At 50.7% G+C, this 20,947-nt stretch overlaps 2 protein-coding genes and 1 pseudogene across 2 annotated transcripts; 2 read left to right on the forward strand and 1 right to left on the reverse strand.

Annotated features, from left to right (window-relative positions):
• Positions 1 to 1,034: 1,034 nt before the first annotated feature.
• Positions 1,035 to 9,962, forward strand: LOC132450297 (uncharacterized). Its single transcript, XM_060042378.1, has 4 exons — positions 1,035 to 1,211; positions 1,320 to 2,944; positions 6,989 to 7,040; positions 7,926 to 9,962. The coding sequence occupies exons 2-4, from the start codon at positions 1,322 to 1,324 to the stop codon at positions 9,557 to 9,559; spliced, it is 3,309 nt and encodes a 1,102-aa protein (XP_059898361.1). The 5' UTR covers positions 1,035 to 1,211; positions 1,320 to 1,321; the 3' UTR covers positions 9,560 to 9,962.
• A 551-nt stretch (positions 9,963 to 10,513) lies between these two features.
• Positions 10,514 to 20,369, reverse strand: filip1b (filamin A interacting protein 1b). The gene is made up of 4 exons (XM_060040978.1): positions 20,029 to 20,369; positions 19,115 to 19,293; positions 12,088 to 14,848; positions 10,514 to 11,124 (listed from the first exon to the last, which is right to left on the reverse strand). Exons 1-4 carry the CDS (start codon positions 20,149 to 20,151, stop codon positions 10,948 to 10,950), a joined length of 3,240 nt encoding a protein of 1,079 aa, XP_059896961.1. The 5' UTR covers positions 20,152 to 20,369; the 3' UTR covers positions 10,514 to 10,947.
• Positions 16,481 to 16,592, forward strand: LOC132450491 (5S ribosomal RNA; annotated as a pseudogene).
• Positions 20,370 to 20,947: the final 578 nt, after the last annotated feature.

Consider the following 20,947-nt stretch of genomic DNA (forward strand, 5'->3'; position numbering starts at 1 on the left):
GTGATGTGCTGAGCTTTCATCTCCTCACATCCCATAATAATAAGCGCTGCTCCCCTCCCAGGACCCGATCCCGGTCCCGGTCTGGACCCCGACTCCTCCTCAGCTTTTACGGGTTAATTTTTATGACGTATTCGGTCCAGCAGAAGAAGATTCAGAACATGGATGGGTAAGCCTTCTCTGTTCTAACCCCATGTGCTTCAGGTTACAGACTACTGACACACAACATGACACAAAGATAATCATGCCCCATAATGTGATACGTATCATGAAGTAGCCTGCATTTATGACTTTTTATACTGCATTGTTATTTTATTTGATGGCGACACCATTGCTACGTTTTGTTATTGTCAAGTTATGTTTTGGGGATCAGCTCTTGCCCAAACATGAAAAACTGCTTGATCAAATGCTTGGAATGACGCAAGGGACAACTCAAATTCTCTTCCTTTTCTTCTTTATTTAGAGGTGAAGTGCATATAGCATAGTGTAGTTAGGTTGTTACGTTGAAAACCTTCAAAGATAAATTACAAGAAAAAAGAGACATTGCATTATTATCAAATAATGTTTTAGACTAAACATATCACATTTGATACTGCCAATCAAATCATTGCATCTTCTGCAGTTAAATAAGCAACAAAGTCCTGCAAAAGCAAGTCAAATTATCAAAGGTTTCAAACGTAAGCAAGCAAAGTATGATTTCATTCATTTCATTTGTGCGCGCGCACATCGGGGAGAGTTCCTGCTGCAGCGTAGCGCCAATAAGCAGCTTTTTGCTCTTTGTCTGTGTTTGTTGAAAATTGTATCGGGGTTGGATAGAATGTATTCAGGGAAGCCCCGGAAACCCGGGTCGCTTAACTCCAGAAAGAAGAGAACACACATCAACGCATTTGAAGAGGCCAACGCAGCGCATGAATGCATTGCAGCCAAGTGTCTTGGGGGCGGAGCCAGTGGTTAGGGGAGGAGCCAAGGGTTAGGGGAGGAGCCAGGGGTTAGGGGAGGACCCAGGGGTGAGGGGAGGAGCCAGGGGTTAGGGGAGGAGCCAGGGGTTAGGGGAGGAGCCAGGGGTTAGGGGAGGAGGGGAGTGGACGTCATGTTGACGAAACTAAACTGAAGGTTCAGATCAACCGAAGCAACCGACCTGGAAGCAGTGCGCTCGTTCAGGAGAAGAATAAAACGCATTTTGAAACACGCTGACGGACAGAAACAACATCAAGGTGAGTAAAGAAGAACAACTTTGAGGGAAGTTTAAACCCCTCTTCCCGTAATGTAATGACAAGAATATTGGTATTGCTCAATACATAAACCTTGTTGTCTGTGTCTAGGAATGGCCTCTGCTAACACTTCCTTGCCTGAAAAGAACTTTTCATGTCCCATCTGTCTGGATGTGTTCAGCAGCCCAGTTTCCACACCGTGTGGACACAACTTCTGCAGAACCTGTATTACTAAGTTCTGGGATGGACAAGTCAAGTACAAATGTCCCGTTTGCAACGAGCTTTTCAAGACAAGACCTGATTTACGGGTCAATATCCTCTTTTCAGAGATGGTTGATCGGTTTGGAACGTCCGTACGAGTAAAAGAGCAACCTTGTGTTGAACCAGCAGAAGTTCCCTGTGATGTCTGTACTGGGACCCAGCTGAAGGCCGTGAAGTCCTGCCTAATGTGTCTTACCTCTTACTGCCAAACCCACCTGGAGCCACACCATAGAGTCGCAGGCCTAAGGAAACATCGGCTGGTCGAGCCTATGGACCGTCTGGCCGACAGGATGTGTAAGAAACACGACCGACTTCTGGAGCTCTTCTGCCAGACTGAACAGGTGTGTGTGTGTCTGTTGTGCACAGTGACGGACCACAAGTCACATCCTGTTATACCTCTAAAGGAGGAATATGAAGTGAAGACGGCCCAGCTGGGGAAGATAGAGGCTGAAGTTAAGCAGTTGATCCAGGAGAGACAAAAGAATATTCAGGAGATTAAAGACACAGTTAAACGCAGCAAAGCAGACGCAGACAAAGAGATAGCTGATGGTGTGCAGGTCCTCACTGCTCTGATGCGCCGGATTGAAAAGTGGCAGGATGATCTCAACCAAATGGTTAAAGAGAAACTGAAATCCACAGAGAAACAAGCTGAAGACCTCATCAAAGAGCTGGAGCAGGAAATAGAAGATCTGACCAATAGATGCTCAGAGGTGAAGCAGCTCTCACACACTAAAGAACACCTCCACTTCCTCCAGGCCTTCAGATCCCTGAAGGATCCTCCACCCACCAGGGACTGGACCACGGTGGAGGTCCGTCCTCCGTCATACGTAGGGACCTTGAGGAGATCCCTGGATCAGCTGGAGGAGACACTGAACATGGAGATGAAGAAGCTGCGTGATGCTGAACTGAAGAGGGTCCAGCAGTATGAAGTAGATGTGACTCTGGATCCTGATACAGCTCATCCTGAGCTCATCCTGTCTGAGGATGGGAAACAGGTACATGATGGAGGTGTAAAGAAGAGACTCCCAGACAACCCTAAGAGATTTACACTGTGTATATTTGTTCTCCCGAGGCGGAGCTTCTCCTCAGGGAGATTTTACTTTGAGGTCCAGGTTAAAGACAAGACTGCATGGTGTTTAGGAGTGGCCAGAGAGTCCATCGACAGAAAAGGTCGGACAGAGCGGACCCCTGAGACGGGTTACTGGACTCTTTACTACTATAAGGATGGGTTGGTATTTAGTGATAACCCTTGTGTCCGTCTCCCCCTGAGAGCTGGGCTCCAGAAGGTGGGGGTGTTTGTTGATTATGATGAGGGTCTGGTCTCCTTCGATGATGTGGAAGCCAGGGTTCATCTCTACTCTGCTACTGGCTGCACCTTCAGTGAGCCTCTCTATCCACTCCTCGGCCCAGGTCCCCGTGATTATGAAGGTAACAACTCTGCCCCCCTGATCATCTCACCTGTCAATCAAACAGACTAGGACCTTTGTTTGGTAATAAAATAATCAAACAACCAAAACAACTAATGTTGTTTCCTGAATTAGAATCTCTACTATGGGAGGTCTCAGAGAACTGTATTCGTATCTTGCTTTTCACTGTCATCTAAGGAGTAATTCATTAAGCCACGAACACTGTGCCTTATATCTGAATGTTTTTTTATATTTTTGATTAATGAAAAAATAAATGTATTAGATAAGGTGAAACATTGATTTTGATAACATTATCATTAGTTGATTTAACCAAATAGTAATATTCGTTTATTATTTTTTTAATCATTAGATTAGATTAGATTAGGCTTTGATCCTTTTGGGATGACTCCCTCAAGGAAATTGATTGTCCAGTATCTTACAGAAAGAAACACAATATTAAATTATATACCATGTAAGATAGACAATAAACTCATGTATCATGTTTGACAACACAATACAATGTTTGTAAACTTTTGAGATTTGAATAAAAATGTACTAAAAGTAGAATGGGGACATCTTCTGTGTGATAGTTACATTCTCAGTACAATATATATTCAGTGGAATAGGTACATTCTCAGTACAATATGTATTCAGTGGAATAGGTACATTCTCAGTACAATATATATATTCAGTGGAATAGGTACATTCTCAGTACAATATATATTCAGTGGAATAGGTACATTCTCAGTTCAATATATATTCAATGGAATAGGTACATTCTCAGTATGTACTCAGTGGAATAGGTACAAACTCAGTATGTACTCAGTGGAATAGGTACATTTTCAGTAGAATGGGTACATCCTTAGTACAATATGTATTCAGTGGAATATGTACAATCTCAGTAAAATATGTATTCAATAGAATGGGTACTTTATCATTGGGATAAAACAAAAACAACTATGTTGCATAAAAAAACCTTTTACACATGATGGGATTCAAGGAAAGATTAAAATCCCATAATAACTGCACACGTTTGTAGCTGATGAGCCAGTCAATCACTTTTAATGTCCACCTTACAACAACCCAACAAGTGCAACACACCGATACAAAGCTCACAGTGACTACATGTAAAGATTCCCCCAATGTGTGTGAGTACCGTGACTTTGTCTTGTCAGCTCTCCTCTCCATCCTCTCCTCTTCGTTTCTCCTCTCTCCTTCCTCTCTCTTCTCTTCCTCCTCTCTCCTATCTCTCCTCTCCTTTCTAGTTTATCATTGTTACGCATTAAAATGATGTGTGTTCAAACTGCAACGGTAAGCATATTTAGATTTGTTTAGTCAAATATTGTTCAGTCCATGTCAGCGTGGGAGTGTGTGTGGAGGACGGCCGGTTGAAGCAGCCTCACCTGCTGAGTCTGATTGGACTCTGGGCTTGGTGAGGGACACACCTGTTGCTCATTGAGTAATCAGTGCTCACAGGTTAAACCAGCCGTTTAGGGCGTGGTCACACCACAATGAGGTGCTTTCAGTGTCAAAGATTCGGGCACATCGCTAAAATCTCTAAAGAAAAGAGGAGGTGTGTGAAATGCTCAGGGGATCATGAGTGTGGGAAGTGTGAGGGGGCCAAGTTAAAGTGTTGTAGTTGTGGGGGTGAACATGTCGTCACTTTTGGAGGCTGTGAAATAATGAAAGAGGAAGTTGCAGTTCAGAAGGTGAAAGTGTTGGACAAAGGGACCTATGCAGGAGCAGTGAAGGGGGTAAAACAGAGGCAAGGTGCTGAGAGTCAGGGGTTGGTAGCAGCCTGGGGGGCGGAAGGGAAGTGACACGGGAGTCGGTGGGAGAGAAGCAAGATAGGAATAAAGTGTGGGTAGATAAGAAGCAGGTGGGGATGTTTGTGGCAGCAGTGATGAACTCCACTAGAGACTCCACATCAAAGACAACGAGCATACAGATAATGGCTAAGGCAGCCAAGGATTATTTGGGGATGGAAGGGTTAAAATGGGAGGCTTTGGTAGCCGAGATAAATACACAGAGTAGTCAGGAGCCGGTGAGAAGACATCATAACCATGGTGAGAACCCTACAGTGGAATGCTAGGAGCTGGGTGGTAAATGGCCGGGAGGTTAAATATTTATTTCAAGAGAAATGAAAGGAAAACCACAAGTAATATGCACTCAAGAAACGTTTTTGAAACCAGTGTTAGATTTAGTTATTTATGGATATGTAGGTATAAGAAGAGACAGGAGTGAAGGTGAAGGGGCTGGTGGAGGGTGTGTAACATTTATTAAGCGAGGTATATCATACAGGGTATTAGATATAGGAACGGAACAAGAGTGTGTAGTGGTGGAGGTATGGGAGGGGGAGAGGAGTTTGTTGTTGTTAATTACTATAATCCATGTCAAAGGTTAGAGAATGATAAAATAGTTAGGATTAAAGGTATAGAAAGACACAAGATAATATGGTGTGCAGACTTCAATGCTCATAACACAATGTGGGGAGGGAATCACACAGACACGAATGGAAAAGTTATTGAAGAGTTAATGGAGGACAAGAATCTTGTTTGTTTGAATTTTGGGAGGGGAGATGGCGAAGAAGGCATTGGAGAAGGAAAAAGTAGAAATGAATATCAGTTTATGTAAGGCAGAAGTTAAAAGCCTGATATGGGAAAAAGTTAACAAAATGTGGCAAGACAAATGGGACAGTGAGGAGAAAGAGAGATATTTATATAATATTCAAAACAGTGTTAATGTTAAAGTAAGGTATAGTGGTCAGAGGAAGGATGAACACATTTTGATAAGGTTAAGGTTGGGGCACAGTGCACTAAATAAAACAATGAAATTGATAGGAAAACACCCCACTGGATTATGTGAGGGGTGCCAGGTAGAGGAGACAGTGGAACATGTTTTAATGAACTGTAGTGGTTATGGGATGGAGAGGGAAAGTATGAAAAATCTATTGAGAGAATTGGGTATGCAGGAGTATACTTTGGAAAATATTTTAAGATTAATGAGGAATTGTATCAAAGTATTGTTTGGCTTTTTGAGAGAAACAGGGTTATATGATAGGATATAGAGTAGAAAGAAGGTGTGAATGAGTGTTTGGATATTTTTGTTTTGATTCATTAACTGGATCAGAAGAGGGCAGTAATGCACCAAGTTGTGGATACCAACCGCCGTAAAACCCCAAGAAGAAGAAGAAGAACACACATCAACGCATTTGAAGAGGCCAACACAGGTAGTCATTTAGTAGGACCGGTTCTTTATTGTCCCCAAGGGGATAATTGTTCTCACACAGTCAAGTCAAGTTGGTTTCAGGGCAGCATACATTTGAAGAGACAGAACACAGTGTAGCAACACTGTAGCACACAGATATCAAATAAATTATTTCCCCACATATACAACAGATAAACCCTCTTCCCACAAATTCCACAGAAAAACATGTAGACAGAATGTGTGGGATTTTGAGGAGTCTGTTTTTGCTGGTGACAGTGAGCAGGGTGAAGCAGCAGGGGGAACAGTACACCAGGATGGGTTGGATGATGCTTTTGTAGAGGAGTAAGAGGAGGTGGGGGGGCCACAGACAGTGATTTCAGTTTGCGTGTGACATAAAGCTGTGGATAGGGTTAATGACATGTTGGTTGGGTTGAGTTTGAGTTGAGTTAAGTTGAGTTTGTTATGTATGGTGAGCCCTAGGTATTTGAAACTGTTGACTTGTTCAACTGGTTGTCCTCTGATGAATGTGTGATTGAATGTAGGAGGTGTCTTGGCTGTGTGTATGACCTTTTCCTTTGTTTTGTCATTGTTTAACTGGAGATAGTTGTCTGTGCACCGCTGTGAAAACTGTGTGGTTGACTGTTGGTATGCTGTGGTGGAATTGTTGTCACTGAGTAGACCTATTATGGCTGAGTCGTCTGCATCTTTATAGTACGTGGTGATGGGGGCTGGGCTGCTGCAGTCATTTGTGTGGAGGGTACACAGAAATGGACTGAGGACGCAGCCTTGAGGTGCTCCGGTGTTGGTGATGAGGGTTGATGATGTTGCTGTACCTACTTTCACTGCATGCGGTCTGTTGCTGAGGAAATTGTATATCCAGTGAGTGTGGAGTGGAATAATGTCCAGATGTTTGAGCGTCTCGATGACCTGGTGCCGCTGGATTGTGTTGAATGCAGAGGTGGTGTCGACGCACAGGACTGATGCAAAGTGGCTTGGTGTCTGGAGATGGTGGAGGAGGGAGCGGAGGAGGCACGCCACTGCGTCCTCCGTCCCACGTTTCGGCCTGTGTGCAAACTGGTGAGGGTCCAGCTGTGGTCCGACGGTTGACAGGATGAGGTGAAGCATTATCTTCTCCATGCACTTCGTTATGATGAGCGTGAGTGTAACCGGACGGAAGTGGTTGGGCTCTGACTGGCGGGGTTTTGGGGGTATTGGTGCAACGGTTGAGGTCTTCCATAGGTCGGGAACTTTAGCTGTTCTGTATGAATCCAACAAGACGGAGTGGAAGACTGGGCAGAGCTCCGTGGCACAGAGCTTTAGCACCCTTGCCGGGATGCCATCCGGCCCCGGGGCCTTGCCAATTTTGCACCTGGCCAGCTGTGGCTGTACACCCTCCTGAGTGAAGGGTGGGTGCTGGGGTTCTACCAGCGCCTCCACAGGAGGCGGTGTAGTCCTGGGTGTCAAACCGGTTAAAGAACCTGTTCAGGGAGTTAGCAAAGTGCATGAACGCAGTGCAGCCATGTGTCGTGTGGGTGGAGCCAGGGGTCAGGGGAGGAGCCAGGGGTTAGGGGAGGAGCCAGGGGTTAGGAGAGGAGGGGAGAGTACGTCAGGTAGAGGAAACAAAACTTAAGGTTCAGATCAACCAAAGCACCCGACGTGGGAGCAGTTCTCTCGGTCAGGAGGAAAATAAAAAGCATTTTGAAATACGCTGACGGACTGAAACTACATCAAGGTGAGTAAAGAAGCACAACTTTGAGAGAAGTTAAAAACACTACTGCCGTTATGGAATTAAAAATATAATAATGGGATTGCTCAATGCATAAACCTTGTCGTCTGTGTCTAGGAATGGCCTCTGCTAACACTTCCTGGTCTGAAGAGAACTTTTCATGTTCCATCTGTCTGGATGTGTTCAGCAGCCCAGTTTCCACACCATGTGGACACAACTTCTGCAGAACCTGTATTACTAAGTTCTGGGATGGACAAGTCGAGTACAAATGTCCCTTTTGCAACGAGCTTTTCAACACAAGACCTGATTTACGGGTCAATATCCTCTTTTCAGAGATGGTTGATCGGTTAGGAACGACTGTACGAGTAGAAGAGCAGCCTTGTGTTGAACCAGCAGAAGTTCCCTGTGACGTCTGTACTGGGACCCAGCTGAAGGCCGTGAAGTCCTGCCTAGTGTGTCTTACCTCTTACTGCCAAAGCCACCTGGAGCCACATCATAGAGTCGCAGGCCTGAAGAAACATCGGCTGATCGAGCCTATGGACCGTCTGGACGACAGGATGTGTAAGAAACACGACCGACTTCTGGAGCTCTTCTGCAAGACTGAACAGATGTGTGTGTGTCAGTTCTGCACAGAGACGGACCACAAGTCACATCCTGTTATACCTCTAAAGGAGGAATATGAAGTGAAGACGGCCCAGCTGGGGAAGCTGGAGGCTGAAGTTAAGCAGTGGATCCAGGAGAGACAAAAGAATATTCAGGAGATTAAAGACACAGTTAAACGCAGCAAAGCAGACGCAGAAAGAGAGATAGCTGATGGTGTGCAGGTCTTCACTGCTCTGATGCGCCGCATTGAAAAGTGCCATGATGATCTCTACCAAATGGTTAAGGAGAAACTGAAATCCACAGTGAAACAAGCTGAATACCTCATCAAAGAGCTGGAGCAGGAAATAGAAGATCTGACCAATAGATGCTCAGAGGTGAAGCAGCTCTCACACACTGAAGACCACCTCCACTTCCTCCAGGCCTTCAGATCCCTGAAGGATCCTCCACCCAACAGGGACTGGACGACAGTGGAGGTCCTTCCTCCGTCATACGTAGGGACCTTGAGGAGATCCCTGGATCAGCTGGAGGAGACACTGAACATGGAGATGAAGAAGCTGCGTGATGATGAACTGAAGAGGGTCCAGCAGTATGAAGTAGATGTGACTCTGGATCCTGATACAGCTCATTCCTGGCTCATCCTGTCTGAGGATGGGAAACAAGTACATGATGGAGGTGTATTGAAGGAACTCCCAGACAACCCTAAGAGATTTACATGGTATAGATTTGTTCTCACGAGGCAGAGCTTCTCCTCTGGGAGATTTTACTTTGAGGTCCAGGTTAAAGACAAGACTGGATGGTTTGTAGGAGTGGCCAGAGAGTCCATCGACAGAAAAGATAAGGCAAAGTGGACCCCTGAGGAGGGTTACTGGACTCTTCTCTACTACAAGGATTACTTGGTATTTAGAGATGACCCTGCTGTCCGTCTCCCTCTGAGAGCTGAGCTCCAGAAGGTGGGGGTGTTTGTTGATTATGATGAGGGTCTGGTCTCCTTCTCTGATGTGGAAGCCAGGGTTCATATCTACTCTGCTACTGGCTGCACCTTCAGTGAGCCTCTCTATCTAATCCTCAATCCAGAAATACATAAAGGAGGAAACTCTGCCCCCCTGATCATTTCACCTGTCAATCAAACAGATTGGACCCTTTTTTAGTAATAAAATAATCAAACAACCAAAACAACTAATGTTGTTTCCTGAATTAGAATCTCTATTGTATGAGATCTGAGAGAACTGTATTCATATCTTACTTTCATTTTTCACACGTCATTTAACAAGGAATAATTCATTAAGCCATTAACACTGTGTACTGTAAAAAATATATCCCATTATAACCTATAAGAATACACTATAATGTTCAATGTCGTTTATCTGAATGTTTTTCTAGATTTTTTTAATTAATGAAAAAATTGTAATTCGATAATGTGAAATGTTGATTTTGATAACATTATCATATCATAGTATTATTCCTTTATTATTTTTGAATCATGTTTGTCAACACAAAACAATGTTTGTAAACTTTTGAGATTTGAATAAAAATGAACTAAAAGTAGAATGAGGACATCTTCTGTGGAATCGTTACATTCTCAGTACAATATGTATTCAGTGGAATAGGTACATTGTCGGTACAATGTGTACTCAGTGGAATAGGTACATTCTCAGTACAATGTGTACTCAGTGGAATAGGTACATTCTCAGTACAATGTGTACTCAGTGGAATAGGTACATTCTCAGTACAATGTGTACTCAGTGGAATAGGTACATTCTCAGTATAATATTGTGGGAGGATCAATGGAATCCTCGTGTGTGTGTGTGTGCGTGTGCGTGTGTGTGTGTCCCACTTTAACCGCCAGGGGGTACTCTAGTTCTTCAAACGATGCAAACTTTACAAAAGAAAATCCCTGAAAAAGCCGGAGGCGTACTCCCACTCACTCGACTGGTTTATTAGTCTTATATCGAGATATATATAACTACATTTATTGGACGACTGTTGTGACGGTTGGCTCATTTCAATAAATGGCAGAAATTGTTAATCTTACAGAATACTATACTTTATCTTTTATTGAGGTGTTCTAAAATCGAAGAATTCCAAGTAATGCCTAGAAAGTGTTACTGTAGAGATAAATATTGTTTATTATGGACAGAAACATGAGAGAGTGTACATCACAGTCTCTCCATACACGATCATTCAGTGATTAGAATCCTCCGGAAGCAGCAGATAAATAAACACATGGTATAAATGTGAGTTATATTAAAATATACTCTAGCTGGCCGTCCCCAACGAGAAGGCATTACAGTCAAGGCACGTGTAGTTCAGAATAACCAGTGCTTTGAGTCCTCTTAAACCATGCAAATGAGTCGATATCTTCGCCTGCTAAATAAAATAACCTTGATAAAAATGTATCATTCAACAATAATATCCATAAAATAACCTGGTTTTTATTCCACTAAATGCAGTTGGCTCTAAGCCCCGCCCACAAGCCCGAGGGGTCCGGCGGCCATCTTGTCATTAGCGTGACCAGACGCTGTCGCCACGGAGACGCTCAGCTCTTCCCGCCCGACGAGGAGGCGGGGCCACACCCGGCCGACCTCCTCAGCTCGATCTTCATCAGCTGACCCTCGGAGCGCGACTCCATCCTGGTTACCGTGGCGACGGCCGCGCCCGCCTTGGCGGAGGTCTTCAGGCCCCTGGACATCGGGATCCGGGACGCGGCGCCGGCCTGGGGATCGAACACACGACACCGACCGACGGTCAGGAGGGTGACGGGCGGTGTGGTCAGGGGGAGGGCCTGGGGGCGGGGCCTGTTCACCACTCACCTGGTCAGAGGTCACCTGGACTCTGCAGGTGAACTCCTAGACTCCGCCCAGCAGGGCTGGCTGTGCAGAGAGGTCTCAAGCCCCTCCCCTCCGACTGGTTGTATGTTGTACATCCTGGCACTTAATGTAGGCACTTATTGTGTGTTGTATTGAGCTATAGTACTTAGTTATGCAGCAGCTTATCCTAGCTATCTCTGTGGACTACGGGGAACGGGTTAACCTAGTGATTGTTGGTGATTGGCACTTGGTATTATGAACATCCTTATTGTACCGACTGAGATTTATTGTTTTACTTTCTTATGACGAAAATACTTATTGTAAGTGGCTCTGGATGAAAGCGTCGGCTAAAGGTCCTAAATGTAAATGAGGTAACGGTGTGCCCAGTGAAGCTCTGTCAGGGCAGCGAGCGGCAGTCACTCATTCATCTGATCTACAGCGAGGACTCAACGGCCGTTCAATACGGTTCATAAACACACAGCCTGTTCAGCTCTCTGAGGCTGTACCTGGGATGAAGGGCTATAAGAATGAAATGGACTATAATTGAACGTCATGCATGAACACATGTCAACATGAGTAGTGGGAAGAGGTCAGCTGCTCTATAGGGAACACACGCCCCTCATACCATCAGAAACCTTTCAGACCCATCTGCCATTTAACAGTTCAGATGAAGAAACAAAAACGGTACCCAGTCGCGCTTGAGCCTCTCTTCCAACCGAGAGGAACCGTCCAATCAGAGACCAGAAGGAACCAAGCGGGGGTCACAGGTCACCCAGCGGGGGTCACAGGTCACCCAGCGGGGGTCACGGGTCACCCAGCGGGGGTCACAGGTCACCCAGCGGGGGTCACAGGTCACGGGGGGTACTCACCGGCGGCTGCGTGGGCCGGCAGGTTGCCGAGGTGATGGGCGTGATGGTGATGCTGCTCGTCATCTTCCCCGTCGCCGTGGCGCCGGCCTGGCGAGGGGACCGGAGGACCGTCCCCGTGGAGGTCTCCCTCCCCTCGGCCACGCCCAGTGTCCGGACGCTCAGCCCCGCCCCCCCGGGGCCCTCCCCCGGGCGCGGCCCCGCGGGGCCCAGGTGGATGTGGATCCGGTTGTCCTCGGTGGTGGTGATGTTGGACTTCCTGCCCGGGGCGGGCTGCTTCTCCGGGGTCAGCCTGAAGACGCTGCGGCCGGGGGTCCCGTCCCGGAGCTCCGGGGGTCCGGACGCCTCCTCCAGCACCGGGGAGGCGCTGACGGAGAGGACAGAGACCGGGGAGCGGGCGCCGGGGCTCCGGTCCGGGGACGAGGCCCTGGAGACGGTCGTTATGGTGACCGGGGACTTGCAGCTCAGGTCCCCGGCGGCCCTGGGCCCCGGGGGGCCGGAGGGGGGCCGCGGCACGATGGTGATGCGGGGTCTCTGCAGGCCCGGCGTGGGGATGACGGTGGTGGTGGAGTAGAAGTCCTCGGCCCGCGGCCCGCTGATCTCCAGGGTGGCCGTGCTGTTCCGGGGGTCCGGCGTCACGCGGATGTGCAGCGGCTGGCCCGCCTTCTGGGACATGGTGAGCTCCGCCCCGTGGAACAGCGGCCCCCCGTTGACCCGGGGCGGGGCCTTGTCCGGCGTCCCGCCCGCCTCCTTCTTCTTCATCCAGGGGATCCAGGACCTCCTGGCGGCCCCCGGCTCGGCCGCCGCCGCGGGGGGGTAGCGCTCCGGCACGGCGGGCTGCTTCAGCCCCTGCTGGCGGAGGTTGCTCATGAGGTGGTTCTCCTCCAGCACCGAGTTCCTGATGAAGCCGGCGGGCGTCTCCTCCTCCTCCTCCTCCTCCTCGTCCGCCGCCGTGTAGCGCGCCACGGCGTCCGTCTGCACGCCGGTGGAGGTGACGGGCACGTCTACCATCCTCCGCCCGTTCATCCCGGGCTTCAGGGCGCGGGTGGAGCGCCGCGTGGCCTCCAGCTCCCTGGCGAGGCCGACCACCTCGCCGCTCAGGCTCCGCCTCCGCTGCTCCTCCTCCGCCAGCCGCCGCTGCAGGACGGAGAAGTCGACGCGCAGCTGGGACAGCTGGTCCTCCTTGTTCATCAGCTCGTGGATCTTCTCCTTGAGGGCCCGGACGTCCGTCTGGAGGTCGCGGCTCCTGGCCTCCTCCCTCCGGCAGCGGAGGCGGAGCTCCGCCTCGGGGCTCTCCGCCTCCCCCTTCTCGACGGCCTTGTTCCTGGCGATCTGGCTCCTCATGTCCTCCAGCATCCGGGCCAGGACGTTGGCCTTGTCCTGCTCCGTCCTGAACTTCTTCTCCAGGAGCTCGTACTCGTCCTCCGTCTTCATCAGGTCCCCCTCCACCACCTCCAGCTGCTTCAGGCGGTTCTTCAGTCGCTCCACCTCCAGAGTGAGCTCCTTCACCCGGTTGTCCTCGTCCTGACGGTGGTCGTTCTCCTTGGTGGCGCGCCACCTCTGCGACTCTCGTTCCCCTTCCTCCAGTCCGTCCATCCTGACCCTCATCTTCTCCACCTTGGAGCTGAGCTCCCTGCATCTCTCGTCCTCGCTGGCCAGCCTGCACTTCAGTCCCTCCTTCTCTTCCGTCAGCGTTGTCACTTTCACTTCCATCTCCGACTTGAGCTTGAGGAGTTTTTTGCTCTCCTCGATTAACTTCTCTGTGACCTTCATCACCTTGCCCTGTTCCCCTTTGTACATCTTGTTCAGTTCCTCACTCCTCTCCTCCTCCTGCCGAAGCCGCTCAGCCACGTTCTTCCTCTCGTCTACCAGGATCACGGTGAACGACTTCAGCTTCATCACGTCGTCCTTCAGGAGCGTCTCCGCCTTTTCAAACTTTGCTTCACACGACTGCAGATCTTTCACTCGGTTCTTCACCCCCTCCAGCTCCCCGGCCAGATCCTTCATCACGCCCTTCTCCCTCTCCAGGTTGACGAGGAGCTGAGAACACTCCGCCTTGCTCTTGGCGAAGGCTGCCTCCAGCTTCTCCAGCTGGGCCATCCTCTTCTGCAGCCGCTCCACCTCCAGCCTCAGGTCCTGGCTGTGGTCCGTCTCCTCCTGGAGCCTCTTCCTCAGCTCCCGGCACTGGCTCTCCGTCTTGGTGATCTCCTCGTCCTTGCCCTCCATCTCCAGCACCCTCTTCCTCAGGGTCTCCAGCTCGGCCATGAGCGTGGCGTTCCCGCACTCCCCTTTGCTGATCTTCTCCCTCAGCTCCTGCAGGTCCTCGTCCGACCTCCTCAGCGCCGCGTTGCTCTCCTCCAGCTCCTCCGTCTTGTGCGTCAGCCCCGCCATCTTGAGCCTCAGCTGGCGTTCCTGGGCCTCCTGGTCGGCCAGCTTGACGGTCAGCTCCTCCTGCTCCTCGAAGGACCGGGCGGATCGGACCTCCAGCTCCGCCTCCAGCCTCAGCACCTTCTCGCCGTCCTCCAGGGCGGCGGCGTCGGCGGAGGCCAGCCGCCGCTCCGTCTCCTGCAGCCTCTGGGCCAGGTCCCGGACCTTCTGGCCCCGCTGGTCCATCTGCTCCATGTGCAGCTGCCGCTCGTCCACCAGCATCAGGGCGAAGGACTTGAGCCGGACCAGCTCCGCCCGCAGCTTCTCCAGCCGCTGGGCGTGGTCCTGCTCCTTCCGGGCCTGGTAGGCCTTCTCCTGCTCCAGGAGCCGCTTCAGCCTGCGGAGAACCAGAGACACGGCATCACCGCAGGGAACGGAGGCATCGGACTCACCTAGGAGAAGCAGAGTGGGGAGGAGGTCCCTGTGGAACCACAGAGTTCACTGGGCAAACTGGTTAGAGGAGAGAGAGAGAGAGAGACGGAGAGAGACGGAGAGACGGAGAGACGGAGAGACGGAGAGATGGAGAGAGAGACGGAGAGAGAGACGGACGGACGGAGAGAGAGACGGACGGACGAAGAGAGAGAGAGACGGAGAGAGAGAGAGAGAGACGGAGAGAGAGAGAGACGGACGGACGGAGAGAGAGAGACGGAGAGAGAGAGACAGAGAGACGGAGAGAGACGGACGGACGGAGAGAGAGAGAGACGGAGAGATGGAGAGACGGAGAGAGAGACGGACGGACGGAGAGAGAGAGAGACGGACGGACGGAGAGAGAGAGAGATGGACGGACTGAGAGAGAGAGAGAGAGAGAGAGAGAGAGAGAGACGGAGAGAGAGAGACAGAGAGACGGAGAGAGACGGACGGACGGAGAGAGAGAGAGACGGAGAGATGGAGAGACGGAGAGAGAGACGGACGGACGGAGAGAGAGAGAGACGGACGGACGGAGAGAGAGAGAGATGGACGGACTGACAGAGAGAGAGAGAGAGTGAGAGAGAGACGGAGAGAGAGAGAGAGAGAGAGACGGAGAGAGAGAGAGACGGACGGAGAGAGTGAGACGGACGGAGAGAGAGAGAGGGAGAGACGGAGAGAGAGAGAGAGAGAGAGAGACGGAGAGAGACGGACGGACGGAGAGAGAGAGAGAGAGAGAGAGAGAGAGAGAGAGAGAGAGAGACGGAGAGAGACGGAGAGAGAGAGACGGACGGACGGAGAGAGAGACGGAGAGAGAGAGAGAGAGAGACGGAGAGAGGGAGAGACGGACGGACGGAGAGAGAGAGACGGAGAGAGAGAGAGAGAGAGAGAGACAGAGAGAGAGAGAGAGGGAGAGAGACGGACGGAGAGAGAGAGACGGACGGAGAGAGAGAGACGGAGAGAGAGAGAGAGGGAGACGGAGAGAGAGAGACGGAGAGAGGGAGAGAGAGAGACGGAGAGAGACGGAGAGAGAGAGACGGACGGACGGAGAGAGAGAGAGAGAGAGACGGAGAGAGGGAGAGAGACGGACGGAGAGAGAGAGACGGACGGAGAGAGAGAGACGGAGAGAGAGAGAGAGGGAGACGGAGAGAGAGAGACGGAGAGAGGGAGAGAGAGAGACGGAGAGAGAGAGAGAGAGAGAGAGAGAAATAACTGCCCAGTCTTACGATGAATACCGCAACATAAAGAAATAAACATCATATTAAACATATCAAAGTGTCAAAATGTTTGATCATTCATAATGCAGCAACCCACAACACAAAGGAACACACCTGTCCCGACTCTCTGACAGTTCATTCGGTAGATAAACAGGACGAGGTCTGTGACCAGGCTCTAGTTCTCCACAGGTCAGCGAACGCAGCCTTCACACATTAGCCCCTCCTTCCCGCTGAGCTCTCTGCTCATTGGCTGGGAGCAGGCAGATGCGTGGCGCCACGCCCCCCCGGGTAGATGTTTAACTCCGCTCTGCGGGGGTCTGACGCTGAGCGGACATAAGAGCCTACTGTGTGACAGCCTTACCACCATGGACACGCCCGATCTCGTCTGATCTCGGAAGCTAAGCATGGTCGGGCCTGGTTGGATGGGAGACCGCCTGGGAATATCAGGTGCTGTAAGTGGTGTCGTGTGGTGGCCAATAGGTGGCACTCTTCCCTCTGGCCTTAACATCACTCCCGACGCCCCGGTGCAGTGACGGGGACACTGTGCTGCGGAAGGCGCCGTCCTTCGGAGGAGACGTAAAACCGAGGTCCTGACTCACTGAGGTCATAAAAGATCCCAGGACACTTATCGCAACAAGTAGGGGTTTCCCCGGTGTCCTGGCCCGACCAGGCTCATTCAGTCTGGCCCCCTAATCACCCTCCTGTATAATTGGCTGACTCATTAATTCCCTCCCTCAAGCTGGTGTGTGGTGAGCGTTCTGGCGCAGATTGGCTGCCGTGCATCACCCCAGTGGTTGCTAGATACTGGTGGTGGTTTGTGAGGTCCCCCCTTCACTGTAAAAGCGTCTTTGAGCGTCTAGAAAAGCGCATTAGAAATTCAATCCAATATTATTATTATTATTACTGTTCCCTCAGAGAGACCGAGGCTCACAGAACAGAGATCTGCTGAGCAAACACCCCCACTACAAACACCACCGCAACACCGTCACAACACCGTCACACCAACACAACACCACCGCAACACCGTCACAACACCACCGCAACACCGTCACAACACCGTCACAACACCACCGCAACACCAACACAACACCACCGCAACACCGTCACAACACCGTCACAACACCACCACAACACCACCGCAACACCGTCACAACACCGTCACACCAACACAACACCACCGCAACACCGTCACAACACCACCGCAACACCGTCACAACACCGCCACAACACCGTCACAACACCACCGCAACACCGTCACAACACCGCCACAACACCACCACCACCACAACACCGCCACAACACCGTCACAACACCACCGCAACACCGTCACAACACCGCCACAACACCACCACCGCCACAACACCGTCACAACACCACCGCAACACCGTCACAACACCGCCACAACACCGCCACAACACCACCGCAACACCGTCACAACACCACCACAACACCACCGCAACACCGTCACAACACCGTCACAACACCACCACAACACCACCGCAACACCGTCACAACACCACCACAACACCACCGCAACACCACCGCAACACCGTCACAACACCGTCACAACACCGTCACAACACCACCGCAACACCACCACAACACCACCACAACACCACCACAACACCACCACAACACCACCGCAACACCGTCACAACACCACCACAACACCACCACAACACCACCACAACACCACCGCAACACCGTCACAACACCGTCACAACACCGTCACAACACCACCACAACACCACCACAACACCACCACAACACCACCGCAACACCGTCACAACACCGTCACAACACCGTCACAACACCATCAAACCAACACAACACCACCGCAACACCACCACAACACCACCATAACACCACCACAACACCGTCACAACACCGTCACAACACCACCACAACACCACCACAACACCACCGCAACACCACCACAACACCACCACAACACCACCGCAACACCACCACAACACCACCACAACACCACCACAACACCACCGCAACACCACCACAACACCGTCACACCACCACAACACCACCACAACACCACCACAACACCGTCACAACACCGTCACAACACCACCACAACACCACCACAACACCACCACAACACCACCACAACACGCCACAACACGCCACAACACCATGGTGTGTGTGTGTGTGTGTGTGTGTGTGTGTGTGTGTGTGTGTGTGTGTGTGTGTGTGTGTGTGTGTGTGTGTGTGTGTGTGTGTGTGTGTGTGTGTGTGGGGTAACAGTAGTGTAATCTTTGTAACGATGCAGTAAAATATGATATATACCTGTATAGATATATCATGTATATATTTGTACAGAGATATCTGTGTGTATCTCTCTGTGTATCGTGACACTGAACAGGTTGTACTTTATGAGTTAATATCTCACCACTTATAAACTAAAGTAAACACATTTCATGGATAAAGCAACTAGAGACATATTTTCTAATCGAAAGAAGAACAGAGAAGAAGTTCACCTCTGAACATAAATATTGATCTATTCAGTTGCCAGGTTCAGATGAGTTAACGACATCAGTGAAATGTGAACAGCTGTGTTTCTTCCTCCAATACGACATGAAGAGCTCCAAACAGGCTGGCTGACGGGGTTATGATCAACATGACCTCATCGCTCAAGAGTTCTGGGCATGAGAGGGAGGGAGGGAGGGAGGGAGGGAGGGAGGGAGGGAGGGAGGGAGGGAGTGGGAGGAAAGAGGAGGGAGGGGGAGTGAGGGAGAGAGGGAGGGAGGGAGAAGGGAGGAGGGAGGAGGGAGGGGATAGGAATGAGGGGAGATATTCAAGCCTGATATCACCTGGATTGGATCTGTGTGACTGCAGCCCAGAGGAATGTTCTAGAGGACGGACAGGGACCACACAGTAGGGTCACCTCTCCCCCTCCCTCCCCCTCCCCCCCCCCCTCCCCCCCCCCCGCCTCCCTCCCCCTCTCCCCTCCCCCTCCCTCCCCTCACCTCTCCCTCTCCTGCTCCAGCAGGTTGGTGAAGTCGTCGCTCTTGGTCATGAACTCGCTGTGCTTCTGTTTCTCGCGGTCCAGGTCGCCCACGGTGCGGCGGTGGAACTTCTCCGCCAGCAGCAGCTGCTCCAGCATGCGGCGGTACGAGTCCCGCTGGCGCTGCTCCAGACGGTCCAGCTGGGGACGGAGAGCAGACCTCGGATCAGACCTCAGAGCAGACCAGAACAACAGACCTCAGAGCAGACCTCAGAGCAGACCAGAACAACAGACCTCAGAGCAGACCAGAACAACAGACCTCAGAGCAGACCAGAACAACAGACCTCAGATCAGACCAGAACAACAGACCTCAGAGCAGACCAGAACAACAGACCTCAGAGCAGACCAGAACAACAGACCTCAGATCAGACCAGAACAACAGACCTCAGAGCAGACCTCAGAGCAGACCAGAACAACAGACCTCAGAGCAGACCAGAACAACAGACCTCAGATCAGACCAGAACAACAGACCTCAGAGCAGACCTCAGAGCAGACCAGAACAACAGACCTCAGAGCAGACCTCAGATCAGAGTTATGAGTACGACTCAGTTAGCTAACATTCGTGAGCTATAACTAACTCAAGGGGAATGATTCAGAGAAGTAACATTAGTGAGTTATGGTTATGGGTATGAGTCAGATAACTAACTCACAGTCAGGTCGTTAAAGGTAAGTATCCGATCTCTTATTTGTGATGTCATTAATAGTTGGCCTGCCAAGCCCTGTGAGACCCGACCGGTAATCCAGTGCTAATCAAACAGAATCAGATTGAATCATTTAGTTTGTAGTTCTGAAGTCGTCTCAGATGCATCCAACCAAAGTGGACCGGGCCCCCCAGAACCAGAACCCCCCCCCCCCCCCCCCCCCCCCGGAGCACACCTCTTCCATGGGCCGCTGGTAGACGTCCTCCTCGGGGGCGGGGGCGTGGGCCAGCAGGCGGTCCCGCTGCAGGGCCTGCAGGGCCGCGACGGGACCCGGGGCCCCGTACTGGGCCTCCAGCATCGCCGGCTGCTGGCCCCGGTCTGACTCCAGCAGCGAAATGTAGTCCTCTCTGGCCTGGGGAGGACAACAAACATGCTTTACAGGCTTGACAGCACGCCAGAAAGGTTAATGAGGGTGAAATGTTTAGTTGGATTATGCTAGATAACTTTTACCATTGCGTTGCGTTACTATATTGGGCCCATGAGGGTTTCAATCCAGTTAGTGCGGATTGAAACCCGCAGTAAGGTCGCAGGGCAACGAGATGAACCCCCGGGTTTCAATCCGCACTAACTGGTTATCCCCCGTTCCACCCTTGTCCGTTCCATTTGGAGGCATGTTTGACATTTTTTATTTCGCTTCTTTAATTAAATTTCATTAATTAATTAAGGCCGCCCCCAGAAGGCGCCCCCAACGCATTTACCGCCCTAGGCGATCGCCTAGGATCGCATTGTTTTTCGTCGGTGGGCGAGCCCTTAACCTGCGTCCCGCGTCCCAGTTTCATTGGACGTGATCATCAGCCCGCCCGCCCACTGATGATGACAGCCCTCACTGCGGTCTCCGCACACAGCGTGTTTATGTCTCAATTTGCGGGACGCGTAATGGAAATGCGGGGCCGTCCCGCACAAAGCGGGACATCTGGTCACCCTAATTGTGCCCTGAAAACAAACGTATATTTAATATTTGATGTGTATTACAAGCCATTACCAGCAGAGGGCACTGTTTTCTCTTATATCAAACAAATTATTATATTGCTCAAAAAATTATATCGAGATTGTAACCGATATGAGGGATATAGATCCTCCCGCGTATGTTAATG

This window comes from Gadus macrocephalus, chromosome 21, assembly GCF_031168955.1.
Source record: "Gadus macrocephalus chromosome 21, ASM3116895v1".
NCBI lineage: Eukaryota > Metazoa > Chordata > Actinopteri > Gadiformes > Gadidae > Gadus > Gadus macrocephalus.